The sequence below is a fragment of the Dermochelys coriacea genome, chromosome 5 (assembly GCF_009764565.3).
Source record: "Dermochelys coriacea isolate rDerCor1 chromosome 5, rDerCor1.pri.v4, whole genome shotgun sequence".
NCBI lineage: Eukaryota > Metazoa > Chordata > Testudines > Dermochelyidae > Dermochelys > Dermochelys coriacea.
Genome location: NC_050072.1, coordinates 24,959,323 through 24,979,592, shown reverse-complemented (window position 1 = coordinate 24,979,592; position 20,270 = coordinate 24,959,323). Strand labels below are relative to the sequence as shown.

General features: G+C 39.7%; 1 protein-coding gene across 8 annotated transcripts in view; it reads right to left on the bottom strand.

Annotated features, from left to right (window-relative positions):
- The window catches only part of RAI14 (retinoic acid induced 14), a 131,218-nt gene that overhangs the window by 14,650 nt on the left and 96,298 nt on the right, over window positions 1-20,270 (bottom strand). For 6 of the 8 annotated variants that reach the window (XM_038402127.2, XM_038402129.2, XM_043514633.1 and 3 more), the window contains exons 4-9: window positions 11,297-11,385; window positions 8,764-8,828; window positions 6,513-6,570; window positions 5,549-5,619; window positions 3,318-3,424; window positions 100-278 (exon numbers count right to left, since the gene is read on the bottom strand). In XM_038402127.2, coding sequence (XP_038258055.1) covers window positions 100-278; window positions 3,318-3,424; window positions 5,549-5,619; window positions 6,513-6,570; window positions 8,764-8,828; window positions 11,297-11,385 — 569 coding nt within the window. The remainder of the gene's footprint in view (window positions 1-99; window positions 279-3,317; window positions 3,425-5,548; window positions 5,620-6,512; window positions 6,571-8,763; window positions 8,829-11,296; window positions 11,386-20,270) is intronic. The other 2 variants (XM_043514634.1, XM_043514635.1) reach the window with 1 other exon arrangement.

The following is a 20,270-nucleotide window of genomic DNA, read 5'->3' as shown; positions in this document are numbered from 1 at the left end:
AGAACTAGCTCATTTCAAGATAGTGCAAAAAGTAAATTCACTTCTTGTAGAAAACAGATCTGGTCAGTTAAAATTGACACATTATTTCCTCTCACATACTGGCATCCGGAGATATCTTCGACAGGAGGAGACTCTGAATCCCGGCGTTCTCAGAGAGCTTTGAGTAATGTAGGGCATCGTGTCCAAGGGCATCTACAAGGCTGAAGTCAGCACCCTTTCTGATCAAGGCTTCCACAATGTTAAGGCCGCCAGCTTCACAAGCCAGCATCAAAGCAGTTCTAGAGAAAATACACAGAGCCCAAGTGTGACGATTCTACTCTTAGGGCGGTAGCTCTGTCACATGACTTTTTGGGAAAAACATCCTGAATCATGGATGAACATCCATAAAATCCAAGATTTGCTTTTTAAATCAACATGCACAATTTCTCTCCTCATTTCTCCCCACACCCCTGCCCCTACCCCCCACCCCTAGGGCCTTTTTGAGGAATTTTGGCATTCTGATCCTTGCTCCATCTTGAGTCTCATCACTGCACTTCCAAGAGGAGGTACCTGATGGGCAGCTTTTATCAGCAGGTTGTCCAGTTTTCAAAAGGAGTGGCACAGAAGCAGCTTCTGGTTAGAAAGGCTGTCAGATGTCAGAGCCAAGATCAAACTACAGCATCTATTTGAATACAGCTGCATTTCACTCATTGCTTTTAAGTGATCTCAGATACAATCATGGAGATTTACTCATTTCAGCCAAAAAGCAAAATAAATTGGAAAGCCCCTTGTGAGAATAAGAAAGACACACAGTTAAGGAGGACAGCTCAAACCTCCTCTGGAAAACCAAAATATCTTGTTATCCCACAAAAATGTAGCAGTCAATCCCAACTCCAAGGCTAGGCAACCTACAAACAGTGTTAAGAGCTTGCAATAGTGGATTGCATGCAGCAGGAGTACACTGTTTTTTTTTTAAATCCTTCCAAGTTACTTGTAGGGATGAAGAGTTTTATCAAAAGCACTTTGCTGCATACTAGCATTTGTTTACCCTCCTGGGAAAAATACTCTGCCCTGAGCTTGAAAATAGGTCTAATAGATGGTGTTTTTTAGTTTGTGCTTTGAAAGGAACAGACAAGAACAATGGCAAACACTATCAGGGAAATTAATTTTTTTCAGAGTAGCAGCCGTGTTAGTCTGTGTCTGCAAAAAGAACTGGAGTACTTGTGGCACCTTAGAGACTAAAATTTATTTGAGCATAATTTTTTTCTCCTTCTGATAACAGCTCATCTTAGTTAATTAGCCTCTTCCTCCACTTTCTCATGTTCTCTATATGTGTATTTATATCTATCTATCTATCTATCTATCTATATCTTCTTACTATACGTTCCATTCTATGCATCCGATGAAGTGGGCTGTAGCCCACAAAAGCTTATGCTCAAATAAATTTGTGAGTCTCCAAGGTGCCACAAGTACTCCTGTTCTTTTTATGGCAATGAATTGTTTCCTTCCATATTTGTCAAAACATTATAGCACTCCTTTCACCCACCACTTGGGGGCAGAAGCATGGTGGAAAGATGGCAGTTGCACTGCAGTGTGTTAAAATAGTAGTGGAAGGGAGGAAAGTGAAGAATATCATATTCCAGTGAAATTGCAGAGATGATTTTAGCATAATTGCCCAATTGGAATTTGGACAACCTCAATTTTTATTTTTTCATATTAAGAGAGCTTACACAAGTTAGTGATACATATTGCCACAAAATCAGATATATAATATGTTCAGCTAGTCTTCATACAAGTAGGAGACGGCAGAAAGAAAAACAGTGTTTCTCACTGAGTATTATCTTCCTCCCTTCTATTCACCGTTACTGTTTTCTAAAAAGAGCCGGATATACAACTACTGTGCGGTCTACTGAAGAGTGAAATGCTCTCATACAAGTAAGTGGACAATGAACTTTCAAGAGAGTTTCCATAGAGTCAACAGAAAGCCTGTAAGTGAAAGGTAGAGAGACCTCTCAGAGTGGACAACACTGTAGGTTCAAAATAAGGACAAGGCCATTCAGCAACTGGACAAAAGGGCTAGTTTTCTTCTTTTCTTAGAAAAGCTGAGAACAAAACACTGCTCTAATGCACTTAGTCTGAATCAGTCCAAAGTAAGGGCTAACTCTTATTTTTCCCATATGCTGTATAGCGCTCTAAATCATCTTATCGTGCATTACAATGTGTAAATGCCAAATCTCTTCAGCAATCCATTTTGCTCTGGCAATTTCAATACTGGTTTATAAAACAGTTCAAACATTTTTAAAAAATGTAAATTCCATCAACAAAATTATAAAAAGAAAAAGTGGGGAAATACTCTTGGGATGCTCTTGTTTAAAAAGCAATTTTGACAAATCATGAGCCTATATATTCAACATATTACTAAATGGTGCAGCTATAGAGAATCATAGAATATTAGGGTTGGAAGAGACCTCAGGAGGTCATCTGGTCCACCCCCTGCTCAAAGCAGGACCAACCCCAACTATATCATCCCAGCCAGGGCTTTGTCAAGCCGGGCCTTAAAAACCTCCAAGGATGGAGATTCCACCACCTCCCTAGGTAGCCCATTCCGGTGCTTCACCACCCTCCTAGTGAAACAGTGTTTCCGAATATCCAACCTAGACCTCCCTCACTGCAACTTGAGACCTTTGCTCCTTGTTCTGTCATCTGCCACCACTGAGAACAATCTAGCTCCATCCTCTTTGGAATCCCCCTTCAGGTAATTGAAGGCTGCTATCAACTCCCCTTCACTCTTCTCTTCTGCAAACTAAATAACCCCAGTTCCAGCACGTCCATCGTGGAGTCCTTTGTTGTGTCTTCTCTTGCAGTTTTCCAGCATCTGATCATCATAGTACTTGAATGGCCTTTTTGCAGGAAAAAGCCTTCTAGAAACATGTCTTGTAGTTATTGGAGCCAACTTGGAAATGTGGACTCAAGTCAGATATGGGAAAAAATCCAGTGGAGAAAACCAAGTAGCCTTCAAAAGATTGTATATGAATGTTATTGGCCAGGTTCTTGTAGGAGGGATATTTAAGTGTGTTTTTCTCCCATTTTACACCACTCTGGAAGTGTGAAGACTGTCTTAAAGGGGCCAGCTGGCCCTATGTATTTACTCTTTCAAGTTTTACTCTCCGCACATGCACCAAGCCTTCTCTCACAGCCAGGTGACAACCTCTTATACAATTGTCAACGTTTACTATTAATGACAGTTCTGGGGAAGTATGACCAAAAAAAAGAAAAACTTAATTTCAAAAGGTCAATATCATGGAATTCAATAATACAACAAAGCTATTTTGTTGTACCTTCCATTTTTGTCCCTGGAATTGATGTCCGCTCCATGATCCAGAAGATGTTTACATATCTCAGCATGGCCATTTTGTACTGCGAACAACAGGGGTAAATTCCCATCCTAGGAACACATTTAAGACACTATGAACAAGAACAAATTCATTCACCCCCTAAAAAACCAATCCTCAGTTAATTTTAACGTTAATTATGACCCTGGCTTCTACAGAGCATGAATTGTAAGGCATATCCAGTACAATTTCCCCTTCATAAACCAAGGATTTTTCTTCTTTCATTTGTTATGAAACAAGTGGCAATGTAATTTGGCTTAATTTAATCCCTTGCATGAGCATCCACAGAGATATCAATCAGCACAGCTTTAGGAATGCTGTTGGTTATTGGTTCTCCCTTTGCTCTTTGGTTAACTCTACAGCAGGTCAGAGCAGGTCTCTAAGGTCCTAGATAAATCATTTAATTTCTTAAGAAATATTTCCACAATAAGTGATGAGTTTAAACATGAATTAGGTAAACAGAATCAAAAGGACAAGGTTTCACATGAGATAAGTCTTCAAGTGAGACAAATTCTAAGTATAAGTTTTGTGATAGACTCAATATCAGATATGGCAGGTGGGAAGGAAGAAGTTTTTCTGACTGGAGAAATGATATTGAGTTCAGACAGCATGCATGAGTGTTTTTATGCCTGAACTCTGGAATGCCACCAGTTTTTTGTCATGCAAGGTATAATTTTATAGGAGGACCTCAAAAGCTTGGATGCAACTCAGTGATTTGTGTTGTCCATGGACATTTCACGGTGGCTACTCTACTTTAAATTAACTTCTCTGAAACCTTAAAGGATACACAGAGTAGCCAGCAAAAGTGGACTCCATCCACAATGTCTCTATGGATTCAGAGAAAGAGGAATCCAGTGGTTAGGGTGCTAGCCTGGAAGACCTGGGTTCAATTTTCTGCTCCACCACAGATGTCCTGTCTGACCTAGGGCAAAGTACTTAGTGTCTTTATGTCTCTGATCCCCATCTATAAAACGGGGAAGACAGCACTTCCTTAGCTCACAGGGCTGTTGTGAAGTTAACACATTAAAGATAGAAAGGTGCTCAGATGCTATGGTAATGGCAGCCAAGGCAAAAAAAGGGCCTAAGATATATAGATGGATATACATTGTTCAATCTCGTTAGCTAGTCCGTAAACAAAAAAATTGTTTTACAGGAAGGTTAAGCATCATATCTCTTTCCACCTGCACACACATTGAAGAGAAAAAGACATGCCAAGTCCTGGGGAACTCTTTAACAATACTCTCATGTCCACATAGCATGTTTCCACTGAAAGCAAAAAACTCCACACCACCACAAAGAGCTTCCCTTACCTCTAGCTAATAAGGAGGAACAGGGAACATCAGTCTCCCCAACATAATAATGCAAACTGTTTATTCCAAACTCAACAACATGAGCAAGTATTCAGTGTCACTGTGTATATATATAGGTGCTGGAACTAGGGGTGCTGCAGTACCCCCTGGCTTGAAGTGGTTTCCATTATATAAAGAGTTTAGAGTTTGGTTCAATGGCTCTCAGCACCCCCGTTATAAAAATTGTTCCAGCACCCCCAGAGTATATAAAGTTACATGTGGAGTGGATTGTGTGTTAGCAGTCCAAGCACAAAGGTGCAGTCTCATTGTTTCCTTGTATTCCTCTATCAACCTGTCTGTATCCATCTGTTGTTTCTTGTCTTATATTTAGATTACAAAGTCTTTGGGGGGGAGGAGTGGTCTTTTTCCTTTTGTGTTTGTACAGTGCCTAACACAACAGGGTCCTGGTCCATGATTAGGACTCTGAGATGCTACGGTAATATAAAAAGTAAGTAATAAGGTAGCGGAAGGAAGAGACTTGCTGGTCAGGACTTGTCCACCCAATGTACCTCAACCACAGCCAGCCTGAGTCAACGGAAAAACTCCAGCAGATTCAAATGGGCTTTGGATCAAGGCCATATGCCTGTTTCTGGCCACTAGCACAAATCCCTCAGTTTCATGAGCAGCAAGTTTGGTCTTTTTTGCATTAGATGGTGAAGCACTTCTCTTTCAGGTGTGCACCAGCAGGTCAGATGTAAAGGCAACTTCCCCCCAAAAGGAAATAAGGGAAATTAGAAAAAGTATTGCTTAGAAACTGCTGTTACAGAAGTTTGCCAGATTGAAAGATGGAAAACCATTTTAAAGTGTTCAGTGAGATAAAGTACATACCAAATCTTTGACATTAATTGGGCATTTGTGCTCACACAAAAGTTGAACTACTTGAAGGCAGCCACATGAAGCTGAAAAAAAATGAATAAAAATCAATTAAATTCATTTTTAAAAAAAGTCTATTGTCTCTGCACTGCCAGTGTATAATGGTGGAAGCATCAAAGAGTTCAACTCAAACATTCACACTGAAAAATATTAGAGGTTCTCTTTAAAAAAAATCCACTGAAAGGGCATTTGCAGATTTAGATGTTTCCCTGCCTGCTTGCAAACCAAAGATTGCAGCATTATGCTAGTGTCTGAGAACTAACCAATCAAATTGATTTGTCTTTTTTTTTTTACCATCCAAACAGAAGGAGGGTGGGCAGAATACAAAGAGCATGAATTGTGAAAAGCAAATTATATTTTAAAATAAACTAGTAATCACAGCCCAGAGTAGCATAAGAGGATAATCTTTTTGCCCAAAAACATGAACTTGACCCTTAATACATTATAGCATTTTCTTTCTTGGCACTTTATGAGTACCCCGTTAACTGTACATGATTTTAAAAGCAATAAGTTTGATTCACTTGTTTGAAGTGTAGCAACGCTGAAGTCTACTTGCCATCTGGACATATGTCACTACAATCAGTAAAACTGAGATGCCATTGATTTAAGCAGGGAGTTCATTGTAACTTTAAAAAAAAAAAGCAGACACACTGAAACAATGTCAAGAAGCTATAAACAAGAAAAAAATAAGATAAAAGTGAAGAAAATATAGTTCTATGAGGAAACAGAAGCAGAACCTACTTTAAATGTATCTTACCGTGGTGCTGACTACTTTTCCAATCATAACATGAAAATCATACAAGGAGTTACTGGATTTATGTGATAACATTTATCAAGCTCTAGCATAAAAGAGAATGTCTAGGATTGTATAAATGCCAGAATGAGAGAGTGGATAACAAGTTTTCAATAGAAAAGTTACCCGCATAATGTAAAGCTGTTTTCCCAGAGTTGTCAGTGCTGTCTGCTGGGCATTTAGACTGTAGAAAGAAAAAAGAAAATGCTTACAGAAAAATACAAGAACACAAAGCATTTGTTTGCTGCAAGTACAGAGGGATTACCTCTTGGGACAACCAGCTTTATGAACTACCACAGACGTCCCAGGCCATAAAAACCAACAAACACTGGGTTAATCATTAGAAGGGATAGTTTTCCTCTCAATAAATCCTAACTACTTTAGCATGCATCCCACTTGCTGAAACATACACTGGAGTTATGGAAGACAACACTCCTCGGAGGAAGACATGACCCTGTAACCCTTCTGGCCAATAACTATCAACAAAAGTTGCAGAATAAAGGAAACTATACATTCAGAACAGTCTATATCTGGCTGTCATGTGTAAAGAGTACTCACAAAAAATCCCCACCTCCAAATTTTATTTAAAAAAAACAAACAAACCCATTTTTTAATGCAGTTTGTCTACATTATTTACAGTCTTTGTAAAAGAAAATGTATGCTTCATCTTTAGGTATATTAAATGAAGTGACTATTAAGATAATAAATACAATTATAATCTATCTTCATGAGGATTTTTCAAAAAGCCATTATTGAATAATTTTAAAATCCTGAAAAAAGAAAAAGGAGTACTTGTGGCACCTTGGAGACTAACAAATTTATTTGATCGAATGCATCTGATGAAGTGAGCTGTAGCTCACGAAAGCTTATGCTCAAATAAATTTGTTAGTCTCTAAGCTGCCACAAGTACTCCTTTTCTTTTTGCGAATACAGACTAACACGGCTGCTACTCTGAAACCTTTAAAATCCTGGCTTTCCTTTAATACTTTTATCATCATACCTAGTTAAAGTAATAAATCTTACAGTTCTTTAACATGGCATTTTTCAGTGCATAAAACTTTAGTAATATTATGCATTAGACTAAAGTGGTATTTTTAAAAGAATTGGTTTTTAAAATATCTCCAGGACTTTAAACACAGCACATCTATCTATAAACTTTAGCAAAACTGCTGGGTAAGTGAGCTCAGTTGCAAATACATTACCAGCTTCAATAAAGGAAGCCAATACATTTAAAATTTAAGATGTACATCTAGACTTCTCGAACTCAACTTCAAAGACACATGTTGATCTTATGCCTTCCTCACATTTGTAACAGCTTACATCAAGTAAAGCAAGTCCGCAAAGAAATAGGAGTGTGATCAGAGCATGAACAAACTAATGCTACCAATTTCTTGCATTCTCACTGGTTTCTAATTGTTTACAAAGAGATAAATAACACATAACCAACAAAGCAGTGAGCTGCTGTAGCAGCTGAGTGAGTGAATGGGTACTTTCATACTCACCCACCCACATCCATCCACTATTGGTAGATGAATTAACCTGTTACTGCATGCAGTATGACCAGTGACAACTGGATGTCACTGTCTATGCTATTACTGGTTCGATTAGAACTGCCATTAACCATTGGGTCCCATCTCTCAATATCCAAATTCTCTCTTTCCAACTATCACCTTGTCTCCTTCAACATCACTCACTTGCCCCCACTACTTCCCATCTGCAGGTCCTGTCTACACCACACTTAATTCTCAACTCCCTGCTCTCTCCTCTGCTGGCTCAGCCAGAGGCTACCTTTGCTATTCTATCCTCCATCTTCCCTTAATGCCTCTGACTCTCTCCCCCTGTAAGGTCCATTCCACTCCCCAACAAATGTAAACATTTGTTCAAGAGACGAGCAGAGGCAAAGTGTCATGACTACAGTCACTTCCTCCACCTCAAATCTGTTATCGCTGCTTTACATTCCACCATCTTCCTAGGCAAGCAGGGCTACTGTGCCAGTCACATTGATTTCCTCGCCTGCAATCCTTTTTACTTCTTTCCTTTCTACCTTAGGAAAAGAGCAGTAAATTAGGTAGACCTTGCAATTCACATGGAATCCATCTTGGAGACTGCGAGGGCTAATGGGTTTGGGGGTGGGAGAAAAAAGTTCCAAACCCAAGGACCTCAATGAGGATATCATGCTATCCTTCCCCAATTTAGACAGGGGGCGCAGACCAGGGAAGAAGGGCCCTAAAGCTGAGGGACACCAAGAATGCAAGATTCTGGTGCAGATGATTAGGTGGAACAAGTGGTCGAACTAAAAGAGCCACATTTAGCAGTGGAGCAAGAGACCTAGTGAACATATGTTACTGATCTAAAAATCAGTTTAGTTTTACTTTACCTGGAGAAGCCTCTTGATGCAATCAAGGTGGCTGTTCTTTGCTGCAAGATGTAAAGCAGTGTGCCCTAAATTAATAAAAACAAAGCAAATTAAATATTCATAATTATGAATTGCACAAAGGTGAAATTATGTACTGTTCTCACCCCAACAGAATCAAAGAGGGGGCTGGGGAAAGAAGACAACTCCACACCAGACTAAAGACAGTTAAGTCTTATTCCAAAAGTACAGACTACTGGTTCAGTTCAGGTGCCACAAAATAATCCCAGTTTATGATCCTACACATAAAAGGTCATGCAAACCTTATGTAAGATTTGCATGAGGATGGGGGATGAAGGTGGATCACTTGATGATTATCTGTTCATTCCCTTTGGGACACCTGGCATTGGCCACTGTCAGACGACAGGAAGATACTGGGCTAGATGGATCTTTGGTCTGACCAGTATGGCCGTTCTTTGTAAGAGTCCACCTGGACAGAAGTCAATCTATCACCCAAAGGGTGCATTTGGTCTGACTACGCTAGTTCATGTTTTCTTACCAAAGGGAAAGAAGCTGTGTGTGTAACTTTTGTTTCTTTAAAAATCAATACTGTGCTCACCATTGCCTAGATACTACAACAGAGATGGGCATATTAAAATATCCTACCTAGATCACAATATTTGGGTGCATTTACAGAAAACAAGTAATTCCCTCTTTTATAGGATGCAGCCTCACTTAGAACTCTCCAGAATTGCTGCACAGATATGTTCAGCAAGTGCTTTTGAGACAGCTGTCATCTTGGGACCGAGCCAGGGACTTCCAGAGCTAAAAGCAGGAGCTGCTACACCTTGAGCAAAAAAGCCAGGACCCTCTAGCTGGGGCTGTAACAGACTTGTATCCTCTGCAGATGAGGCAGAGAGGATGACCTGTAACACACTCACCAGGGACATACACTCTGCAGTCTCCTTTTGTGCCTGTTTTATCAATTTGTGAGTTATCAATACTATATGACGAACAATGCAATAGTGTTTATAGAAAGAAGAGCAAAGACTGCAATACCTCATCAGCTTTTATGCATATAGCCTTGGAAGAAACATGGAAGTCAGAAAGAAAAAAGTTAGCATACACCAATTGTGAAGAAGAGAAAGAAGCGGCCAAGAGACAGTACTCTAATATGGATACTCAAGAGCCATTGTTTGTGTGGTCAGTGGTACTACATGGAGGATATGAGAGGACTTCCAAAGCAAAGTTTCTTCAAACTGAAACAAGCATCAGTTTAAAGCTCAGAAGAGAATAACTGCTCACCATTCAAAATGATGAATGGATTAATCAGTCCTGAAACAGGATCAGAAAGTGACAAAGTTTGGGTCAAATTTTATACATGGTGCACCTACAGTTTCAAAGTTAGCCACTCTCCCAATTTTGCATGTGTAATTTGAATTCTTCCTCCAAAATCACAGAGCACTTCTCACACACGATAAGTATTCTGTTGTGTGCAAGAAAGCTAACCCATCAAGTAGGTATTTTAGTCAGAAACTGATCTAGTCCACCCAATGTTTAAAGCCTATTATTGTGAGAGATGGAGTATTGATGGGTCATTCAGGCAAACTGGACTGGCTAGTTAATATACAGAGTATTCATTCTGTAGATACCCCAGCCGAAACACCATAGTCTATTAAAAACTCAGCCAGCTATCCCCCATTTTCTCTTTAAAGTATTAATGATAAAAGGCACAGGGATTTTCTGGAGAACTGAAACACTTCGGGGTAAATAGCTCTGAGCTCTGCTTTGGGCAATCAGCTCCTACAGTCAGCTATCAATCCTCAGGAAATGCCCTGCTGCAATTCCAGTACAGTTAATGAGGTTAATAGTCTGGATATACAGAAAAGTTAAGCCTAAAAATCTTTATCTAAACTAGGCAGAGTCTTGTTAATTTCATATCTTCAGAACAGGTTTTATGTTGGAGAACCATCAATTATTTTGCAGTCTTGAGTCCACTAGCATGCTTAATTTTATAAACCCGAGGTTGAAATTTTCAAGACTGGAAGTATGAGTTAAGGCACCAACCGTGTGTATGTTTATGTATGTAGGCATAATACTGCAATTGCTTTATCAAATTGCTAAAAGATGCACGCAAATGAGCAGTAAAGCACCTAACAAATACAAGCTGTCCAAGCAGTCACCCAGTTTTCACAATCAATGTAGCTGCATAATTTCATGTGACATGTTGTTTACAGACTTCTAATTTTGAAAACACAACTTTGGTCTTGTCTATGCTACAGGGCCTTTTTCAGCATAGCTTAAGCAGCTAAGTCGACAGAAGGAGTTCTGCTGGTGTAGCTACGCCAATTCTTTGAATGACTTTAGCTATGCCAGCTGAAGCACTATCAGCAGAGCTGTGGCTACATTGGGGTTTTTGCTGGCATGGCTATGTTAGCTGGGGCGGTGATTTTTTTTCCACACTCCTTTCCGACACAGTTGGCAAAACTTTGTAGTGTAGACTAAGCCTACATCTTGTCCTACATAAAACATGTAGCAAAGGCTCGTAGTAATGTACCTGTACCATCCTGTGCCGTGACATCCACACCATGCGTCATCATAATTCTGAGGCACTCAGCATGTCCCTTAGCAGCAGCCAGGTGAAAACTGAAAGACAATTTACACTCAGCTGATTTTATTAACATCTCTTTTCCATTAGCATTAGTAAACCAACTGTTCAGCTTTTCCACTTTGCATCCCTCAACTCCTCCAAATATTCCCCAAGTATATTGTTCTCAAAATGAATAATGAATGTCCGACAGCTAAAAGCGTCTTCCTTCATGTTCATACTTCTGCTCAGGATGACTTCTTACTAACCAAGTACATTACGCACATCAGTTCCTATCCAACTTCTAAACTAATGGCCAAATCCTGGCCTCACTGAAGTCAGTGGCAAGACTCCAACTCAAGTCAGTGACGCCAGGACTGGTACTCGTCCTCAAACAGAAGCAAATAACACACTTGTACTGCTCATCTACTCTCAATAAATTACCAAAAGATCACAGATACTGCAGAGTTGCGAGACTGTGGTATAAACATACTCTGATTTGGGGTTTTGCTTTTCACCATGCATTATCTTGTTTGTTGGCAAAGTAGGAAGTTGTGGAAGTTGCCAGCCACTAGAGACCCATTCAACAAAAGTAACGGCTAAAGACTTAACTACAGAGCAGACAGCAGTAGTTGTATTCTATCCAACCATTTCACACATCATCTCTGGTATTTCAGGATTTACACACTGTATCCTGGGATCAGGCAGCCATGTGGCTCTACTGAGGTATGTCATGTGACCTATAGAAAGGTGGGAAGCAGAGGGGGAGGAATGGGGCTTTTGAAAACTGGAAGAGTTAATGTATAGCATGTGCAATTTGACTACAAAGATGATTCATATGAGACAGTATTCTGAGTGATTTTACTACAAAATGACTGCATACCAAGTTGATGAGTAATTTGCACAGCAATTTGCTTTCAGATAGCTATGTACATTTCTCAGGACCACAAGCTGTGGGGGTAAAACCCAAATCCAAAGGCGGTTCAAACTAATCCCAAACCACTACAAGTGAGAAATACGGAGGCAGCTTAAGTACATATGCTAGCAATTGTAAAGAAACCAAAACTCCAATAGTAAGTAGCTTTTTGGTAGGGTCTTCTAAAACTTTGATTGCTATCAATACTACTGACCTCATCTGATGAAAACAACAAATTTTCTAAGATCAAAAAGGCAATTTAACATCATCGTCTCTTCTCCCAGCTCCCAAATATCAACTACTGTATTTAAGAGTTTGCATTTTGGATGGCAGTTTTAATATTTAAAGGAAGCCAACATCAAAGATTTGCTTCCAAGTGGGCATCAGCCCACTAAAGAAGATCTGGACAGAGCACCATGGGATCTGGTCAACAACTAGGACTCCTAAGTGCCACAGGAAATATGAGAAGTGACAACAATTCTGCAGATGTTTCTGGCAGAGGACATCAAAACAGCAACACTATACTCCACTAAACTGCATGTACCATAGCTATGCAGACTAAAGGCATATAAATATTGTACAAAAGATTCTACTGAGAAGTTAACGAAGGTCAACAATTGGTGGGTGAGAATGATCTAGATTGGAAGTGGTTTATGCTACTGTTTTGTCTGTGGTTAAATTCATTGTTCATTTACCAACTCTTCTTTCCTTAAAAGATGGCTCTGAACTACGTTAGTGGTCTTGTCTTTACTCTACAGCTTGAGTGCTCCGATTGCTACTAATAAATGCAATCACTTCACTGTCTTCTCTTCATTGGTCTCTCATCATAAGCATATTTTGCAAGTTCTTTGGGGCAGGACCTTTTTCTTTCATGTGTGTACAGCACCTAGCTCAATGGGTCCCCACCCAATCCCAGCATAGGGTCTATGGGCACCAGCATAAAATATACAATATACTCTTGATGGGGAAAAGTACTCACAAAACCAGACAAAAATAAATCCTAATGGGCACCCTTTAAAAAAAAAAAAACAAAAAAACAACAAAAAAAACCCAATCTCAATAGAGATGAAAGGATCAAAAAACAAGATCCGGGAAGGAGCTGATCACTTTAGCAGAACACTTAAGCGTGGGCTCACAGCAGCTTGCAGGACTGAATCCTAGATCATGTGGAACTACCATCTCACCCCCACCAGACCAGCACTGTCAATCACTGTGGCAGAAGCTTGGAGTGCACTGCTCTGGCTTTAAACTGTTCTTGGGATATACAGAAATATCCTGTACATTCATCATGGCACCCACCACTGCCATAAATAACAAACTAAACATTTAAAGCTTTTCTGAAAATATACTAAAGAACATCAGAAGAATGTCTGGCTGGAGGGTGGTATATATTTATACATTAAAATCAAAAACAAGACTCATGTACTAAGTGACCAATAAACAGAATCTTATGAACAAGATTTTTCCAGAACAAAATATTTCTCAGTGTTCTGGGAAAAATGATTGGGAGAGGGAAGTGACTAGACTGATAAAAATCCAACACCTCTAATTTAACTAATACAACATTTCACCAATATTGAATCAAAATCAAAACACATTCATATAGATCTCCAATTAGATCATAGCTACCCAAGATTAGAAAATGTGTGAAGAACATACTCAGCTTGTTTACATTTGGACACTATTTGTCAGAATCAAACACTTGCACAGTAATAACTTGGCTAAATCATTGACCAGATTCTGTTTGCATAAAGGGCTGTGCCAATGTAACAAAAATACCCAAGTGCATTGTCAGAAATATAAAGGGAAGAGTAAACATCTTTAAAATCCCTCCTGTCCAGAGGAAAAACCCTTTCACCTGTAAAGGGTTAAGAAGCTAGGATAACCTCGCTGGCACCTGACCAAAATGACCAATGAGGAGACAAGATACTTTCAAAGCTGGAGGGGGGGAAAACAAAGGGTCTGTCTGCCTGTGTGATGCTTTTGCTGGGGACAGAACAGGAATGGAGTCTTAGAACTTAGTAAGCAATCTAGCTAGATATGCGTTAGATTCTGTTTTGTTTAAATGGCTGATAAAATAAGTTGTGCTGAATGGAATGTATATTCCTCTTTTTGTATCTTAAGGTTTTGCCTAGAGGGATTCTCCATGTTTTGAATCTGATTACCCTGTAAGGTATTTACCATCCTGATTTTACAGAGGTGATTCTTTTACTTTTTCTTCAATTAAAATTCTTCTTTTAAGAACCTGATTGCTTTTTCATTGTTCTTAAGATCCAAGGGTTTAGGTCTGTGTTCACCTATGCAAATTGTTAAGGATTTTTATCAAGCCTTCCCCAGGAAAGGGGGTGTAAGGTTTGGGAGAACTTTTTTGCGGGGGGAAAGACGTTTCCAAGCAGGCTCTCTCTCTGTTATATATTTGTTAGACGCTTAGTGGTGGCAGCAATAAAGTCCAAGGGCAAAGGGTAAAATAGTTTGTACCTTGGGGAAGTTTTAAACTAAGCTGGTAAAAATAAGCTTAGGGGATTTTTCATGCAGGTCCCCACATCTGTACCCTAGAGTTCAGAGTGGGGAAAGAACCTTGACATGCATAATAAAAAGTTTTGTTGTATTTAGATAAAAACAGACTGCAGAGAAAGAATCAATAAGTGAGGGGGGGAAAAGCAATCCCTTTCAGGCTGCAGAATGCACTCAGGTGTCTAAAAGCAACACTTCAGTGGGGCAAATGACTTATACAGCACACTGCCACATGCCATCACTTACATGAATGCCAAGGATCTTGCACGCTGTAAATGAATCAAGAAGTCTTCTCATTAAGGGAAGAAGATGTATCAAACTTACAGAAAAATCATTCCAAAAAAATTGAGAAGGGAAAAGAGAAGAACGTGCACAAATAATCTGCATGTGTAAGAAAAAACACAACCGATATGAAGTGAATATCATCAAAGCTGAGAGAATAATGCATAATGAATAATTTGACAAGTTTTACCTGTTTGCTAGTTTTGTGTCAGTAGCTTATGTTCCTTTATAATTATACTTATATGAAAATATTTGCTGAATGCCTATAAGAAATTCTTAGTTTGTAGTTGGCTCACATAGTTAATATTTTGAAATTTGAGCCATCATGCAGGTTTTTGGTGTGAATCTTCATGTTTACATGTTCTAAGTTTGCATTGTGAATATTCTAATAGTTGAGTAAATTTTACTCTTTCCAAAAGCATTCCTGCTTGCAGAGTTATTTGCTGAAATATTGGTGGGAATTGATCAAGGAGTCAAACACAGGCAAAGCAAATTCAATTATTCTAACAAGTATTTGTGGGAAAATACTTTGGATATTCACTCTGATCATAGCACTCCTCCATATGGGAACTCTGGTATCTTTATCTACACTGAAGTTTTCAGATACTTTAAATCTGAAATGCCAAAAGAAATTCCCATAGGATAATTTTTTTATATTGTTACATTCGGTGGCATTATATGGTGAACACATACAGGTTTTCAGCAAAGAACAACATTTAAATTACAAATAAAAAAAGGACCCAAGAGTCAGAAGGAAAGGAAGATGCTGAATTTGCTACGATTTTTCATTCTTCACTGAAGAGTTCAGTGTGGCTTTGCATACTTACCGATCCCTTTAAGAACCTCAAGCAAGAGGGCAGTTTCTCCAGATGTGTCTAGATCTTTAACTGCTTTTTCAATTCCAGGTGGAGATTTTACAATCTTATTATTTACGTAGTGTGTTACAGATTGTGTGTAAAAAGCTAGGGGCCTAGATTTTGAGGAGTGACTAGTGATTTTGCTTTAGCACTTTGATTGGACCAGATTTTCACAAAATGCAGAGCACTCGTCCTCTGGAAGTCTTTCAAGGTATCTCAGCTTGGGCAACCAATAATCAGGGCTACCAAAAGCCTAGTCACTTTTGAGCGTTTAAGCCATGACCTCTGGCAAGTCCACTTACAGTCAACATCTGACAACCGATGTACGGCACAACTTGGTTCCAAAAAGATGCATAGGCATTATTGGGAAAGTCACAGGAAGACTATGCAAAAAAATAAAATGGAATTTAAAAAGAAGAGTGGACATATGTGGTGGAAGCCTACTGAAAGCCTATGAGGCTGTGTGAAAGACTACATGAAGCAGACCACGCAAGGAAAAAATAAAATACAGAAAAGCATACAGAGGCACAGGATGTAATCAAAGCAAAAATGTAAGGGGGAGGGGAACACCTAGTCAGTACCGTTAAAGGAGAGGATGAGGAGTTTTAACTTAATGTTGAAGGAGATCGTGACCAGTGAGTTCAATCTTATTCGACTGAGGATGGATAAAACAACAAGGAGACCAACAAATTTATTTGGAGTTATGCCCAAATAAATTTCTTAGTTTCTAAGGTGCCACAAAGACTCCTCATTGTTTTGGCTAATACAGAGTAACACGGCTCCCACTCTGAAACCTGAGGATGGACAGAGACTCCTGACATCGTCCAATTGAGGCAAGCCAAGTCAATAAGTCATATTTACGGCAGAACAATTCTGCCCAAAAGGAATAATTCTGCTAGTTTAGCAATCCTCTGGTTTAAAATGAAAATTACAGGCTTTTCTGAATAATGGATACTTTTCACAGAATCATAGAAGATTAAGGTTGGAAGAGACCTCAGGAGGTCATTTAGTCCAATCCCCTGCTCAAAGCAGGACCAATGCCCAACTAAATCATCCCAGCCAGGGCTTTGTCAAGCTGGGCCGTAAAAACCTTTAACGATGGAGATTCCACCACCTCCCTAGGTAACCCATTCCAGTACTTCACCACCCTCTTTGTGAAATAGTGTTTCCTAATATCCAACCTAGACCTCCCCACTGCAACTTGAGACCATTGCTCCTTGTTCTGTCACCTGTCACCACTGAGAACAGCCGAGCTCCATCCTCTTTGGAACCCCCCCTTCAGGCAATTGAAGGCTGCTATCAAATCCCTCCTTACTCTTCTCTTCTGCAGACTAAACAAGCCCACTTCCCTCAGCCTCTCCTCGTAAGTCATGTGTCCCAGCCCCTGGATCATTTTTGTTGCCCTGCGCTGGACTCTCTTCCATTTGCCCACATCCTTTCTGTAGGCCCAAAACTGGATGCAATACTCCAGTGGCCTCACCAGTGCTGAAAGAGGGGAATAATCACTTCCCTCAATCTTCTGGCAATGCTCCTACTAATGCAGCCCAATATGTCGTTAGCCTTCTTGGCAACAAGGGCACACTGCTGACTCATACCCAACTTCTCATCCACTGTAATCTTAGTGCTGTCAAGCAAGAGGGAAGGTTCCCAAGTATAGAAATAAGTGGAGGAGCTGTAGAGATTTTATTTGCTACAGAATAATTCTTTACAGGCTGCATACAATTTCCTAAAACATTCAAGACAAAAGCTGCATATTTCCAATTGCTGGAGTTTTCATCATCTGGGAGCCTTGAAGTGGTGCATTTTATTTGCCTCTTTCATGAATAAACTTCCTTTTAAAAGAAAGCAAACAAAACTTGATTCCTGCTTCCTGACTGCAAAATGAATTTAAACAAACAGACAAAGAAAAACAAACTTGTGAGGCTTGACATGGAGAAGTGGCCATATTTTTGAAAGTTAGATTCTCACTGCATATTATATTCAAATCCTGCTCTTACACACACACATTCCTTCAATTTCTATCTATATATAAGAGATGCCTTTTGCCACCAGGATTCATTATGGTTGGATATCTGAACACCTTTTATATTCACTAAGGCAGGGCTCCTTTTTGCTGTGGATGACCATTTCCAGGGTTACTGTGAGTGGAAAGAAGTTCATTAACTCTGCTCCTAGCCTTCCCAACTCAGCACAGGAGCAGTGACCTCCCAAGGGGAAGATGAAGGCAGATGCTCCCTATTGAACATAGGAACAAAGTAACTCACCATTTGGAATCCATCCTGCAGGGGAGGATAAACACCTAATAGTTTGTACTTCTACCATTCCGAATATATACTGATCTATTAGCAACTCACACAGTACCCAAGATTAAGTCAAAATGACATCCTTAAGAGGAGTGCAAAGCATGAGTATTATGAAAGCCTAGACAGCAATGCACAGCAAAATTCATGCCGATTCTGGAAAAAGCAGAGAGCAACTGCACTACCATAATATTAGATGAAAATTCAGCTCAGTATTGTATAATTAGCGACACACACTCAAACAATAACTAAAATGTGTGGAAGGAAGAAAAATGTGTGTGTTTTGTTGCCCAATTCACAACAAAATGGCTACCTACATTTGGCATCCCTGAGCAAGTTCTAGATAGCAGGTGGCAACAGGCAGTAACGGAAATTCCATTTGCTAAAACATCAAAAGTTGACTGATTTTTATACTTTTGATTATAGAATCAGAATAGTTTGATCAAACAGGTCTCTTTCTAAAGAAGTCCATCCCCATGTTGGTAGAGAGAAAATTAAGAGATCTTAAAGATATTAGATCTTAAAGAAGATATTAAAGTTGATTCTAGAGTTGATCTCTGTAAGAGGTCAAGAACAAGTGATAACAGAAGTTCTTATCCAAGGGCCAGAAAGCACACTACTTATTAATGTTTGTATAGTACATGTAAGAGCACTGTCATTCTATTATGTAGCCCTTAAACAGCGCTTTTCAACAGAGGATCTGTAAGAACTTTACCAAAAGGTAGGAGAGTGCAATTAATCCAAGTTTACAGGTTGGGAGACAAGCACTTGACCAAGCAATTCAATGGCAGTGCTGGTAAAGGAACACAGGTCTATAGAATCTCAGCCCCTGCTTAACCACTTACAATGCCACCTCCTAGTACTAAGTGGATCTTGCTTTGAAAACTTGTTTAAAACAAGTTTGTGGTTCACACATGCAATAAAATGACATTTGAACAGAACAGAACACAATGGAACTGGTATAATAAATATTCAGTCTTAATCTGAGACACAGTAACCTTCAAAACACAAACTGAAATCAGAAAAATGCAGACTTGTGTGTGGGACGAGGAGGTGATAAGACAATACTTGCTGGAACCAGCCTCTTTATCAGCTGTTCTGTAAATTTAGCCTCAAAGCTAAAAATGGTAATTTTCTAGATCACCACCACCAACCTCCTCAGAATGAGTTCCAGCTACTTGGTAAGAGCTCAGGTCTGCAGCTGCTCCACTTACAGAGCAGTTAAGATTTGGCAAGGAACTCTACTAAAGTATGTGTCTATAGGGCATTGGTACAAAGGGTGCTCAGAGAGCAGTGCTCCCAAGAGAACTGCAAAGCAGATATATATTGGTAGAATTAGTATTCTCTGCAGAGGAGAATTCCCCCATAGCTTGAAAGTGGCATGGGATGACACTTTGCAAAACTCAAAGTGCTTGAGAACATTCTGGAATTGTGGATGATAAACGACTAGTGAGCTAGTAAATACAGTATCATGGCATGCAAGGACCAGAGTGTGCTGACTGGGCAAACTGCACCATTGTTCTCTGTCATTTTCTTCCAAGTGCTCAGAAACAGGCGGCACAGGGGGCGGGAAGATCAGGGTCATGTGCCCCCCCAGATTTGCTTCTTGGCTTGGACTGAGCATGCTCAGTAACACTATGGAAGCCAGCTGCCCTCACTCTGCCGCCCCCACCCCCACTATTGGCAGACACAGGTTGTCTCTGCTCAGAAAAATACATTACATGCGATCTTGCTTGAAGTACACTGAGAACTCACTTAGACATATAGTCAAGGTTTATTTTGAATAAAAACATCTCTGTCCAAAGCAGACCATTTTTTCTTTTTTTTTCCTTGATGTATACATTGAATCTTTGTTGACTTTTAAAAAGCATGACTTGCCTGCCAGCAACTCGATTTACACTTTCCTGACAGATACCTTCACACAAACCAACACAACTGTTAAAATAAAGATACAGCACTGCTTGGAGCCTCCATGGTCATGATAAAGACATAGAAATGAAATGTTCCCAGTTCTTTACCAGTCCATCTGAGCGGTTACCTGCCAGCGTATCCTATCAGGATAAAACCCGCACCTG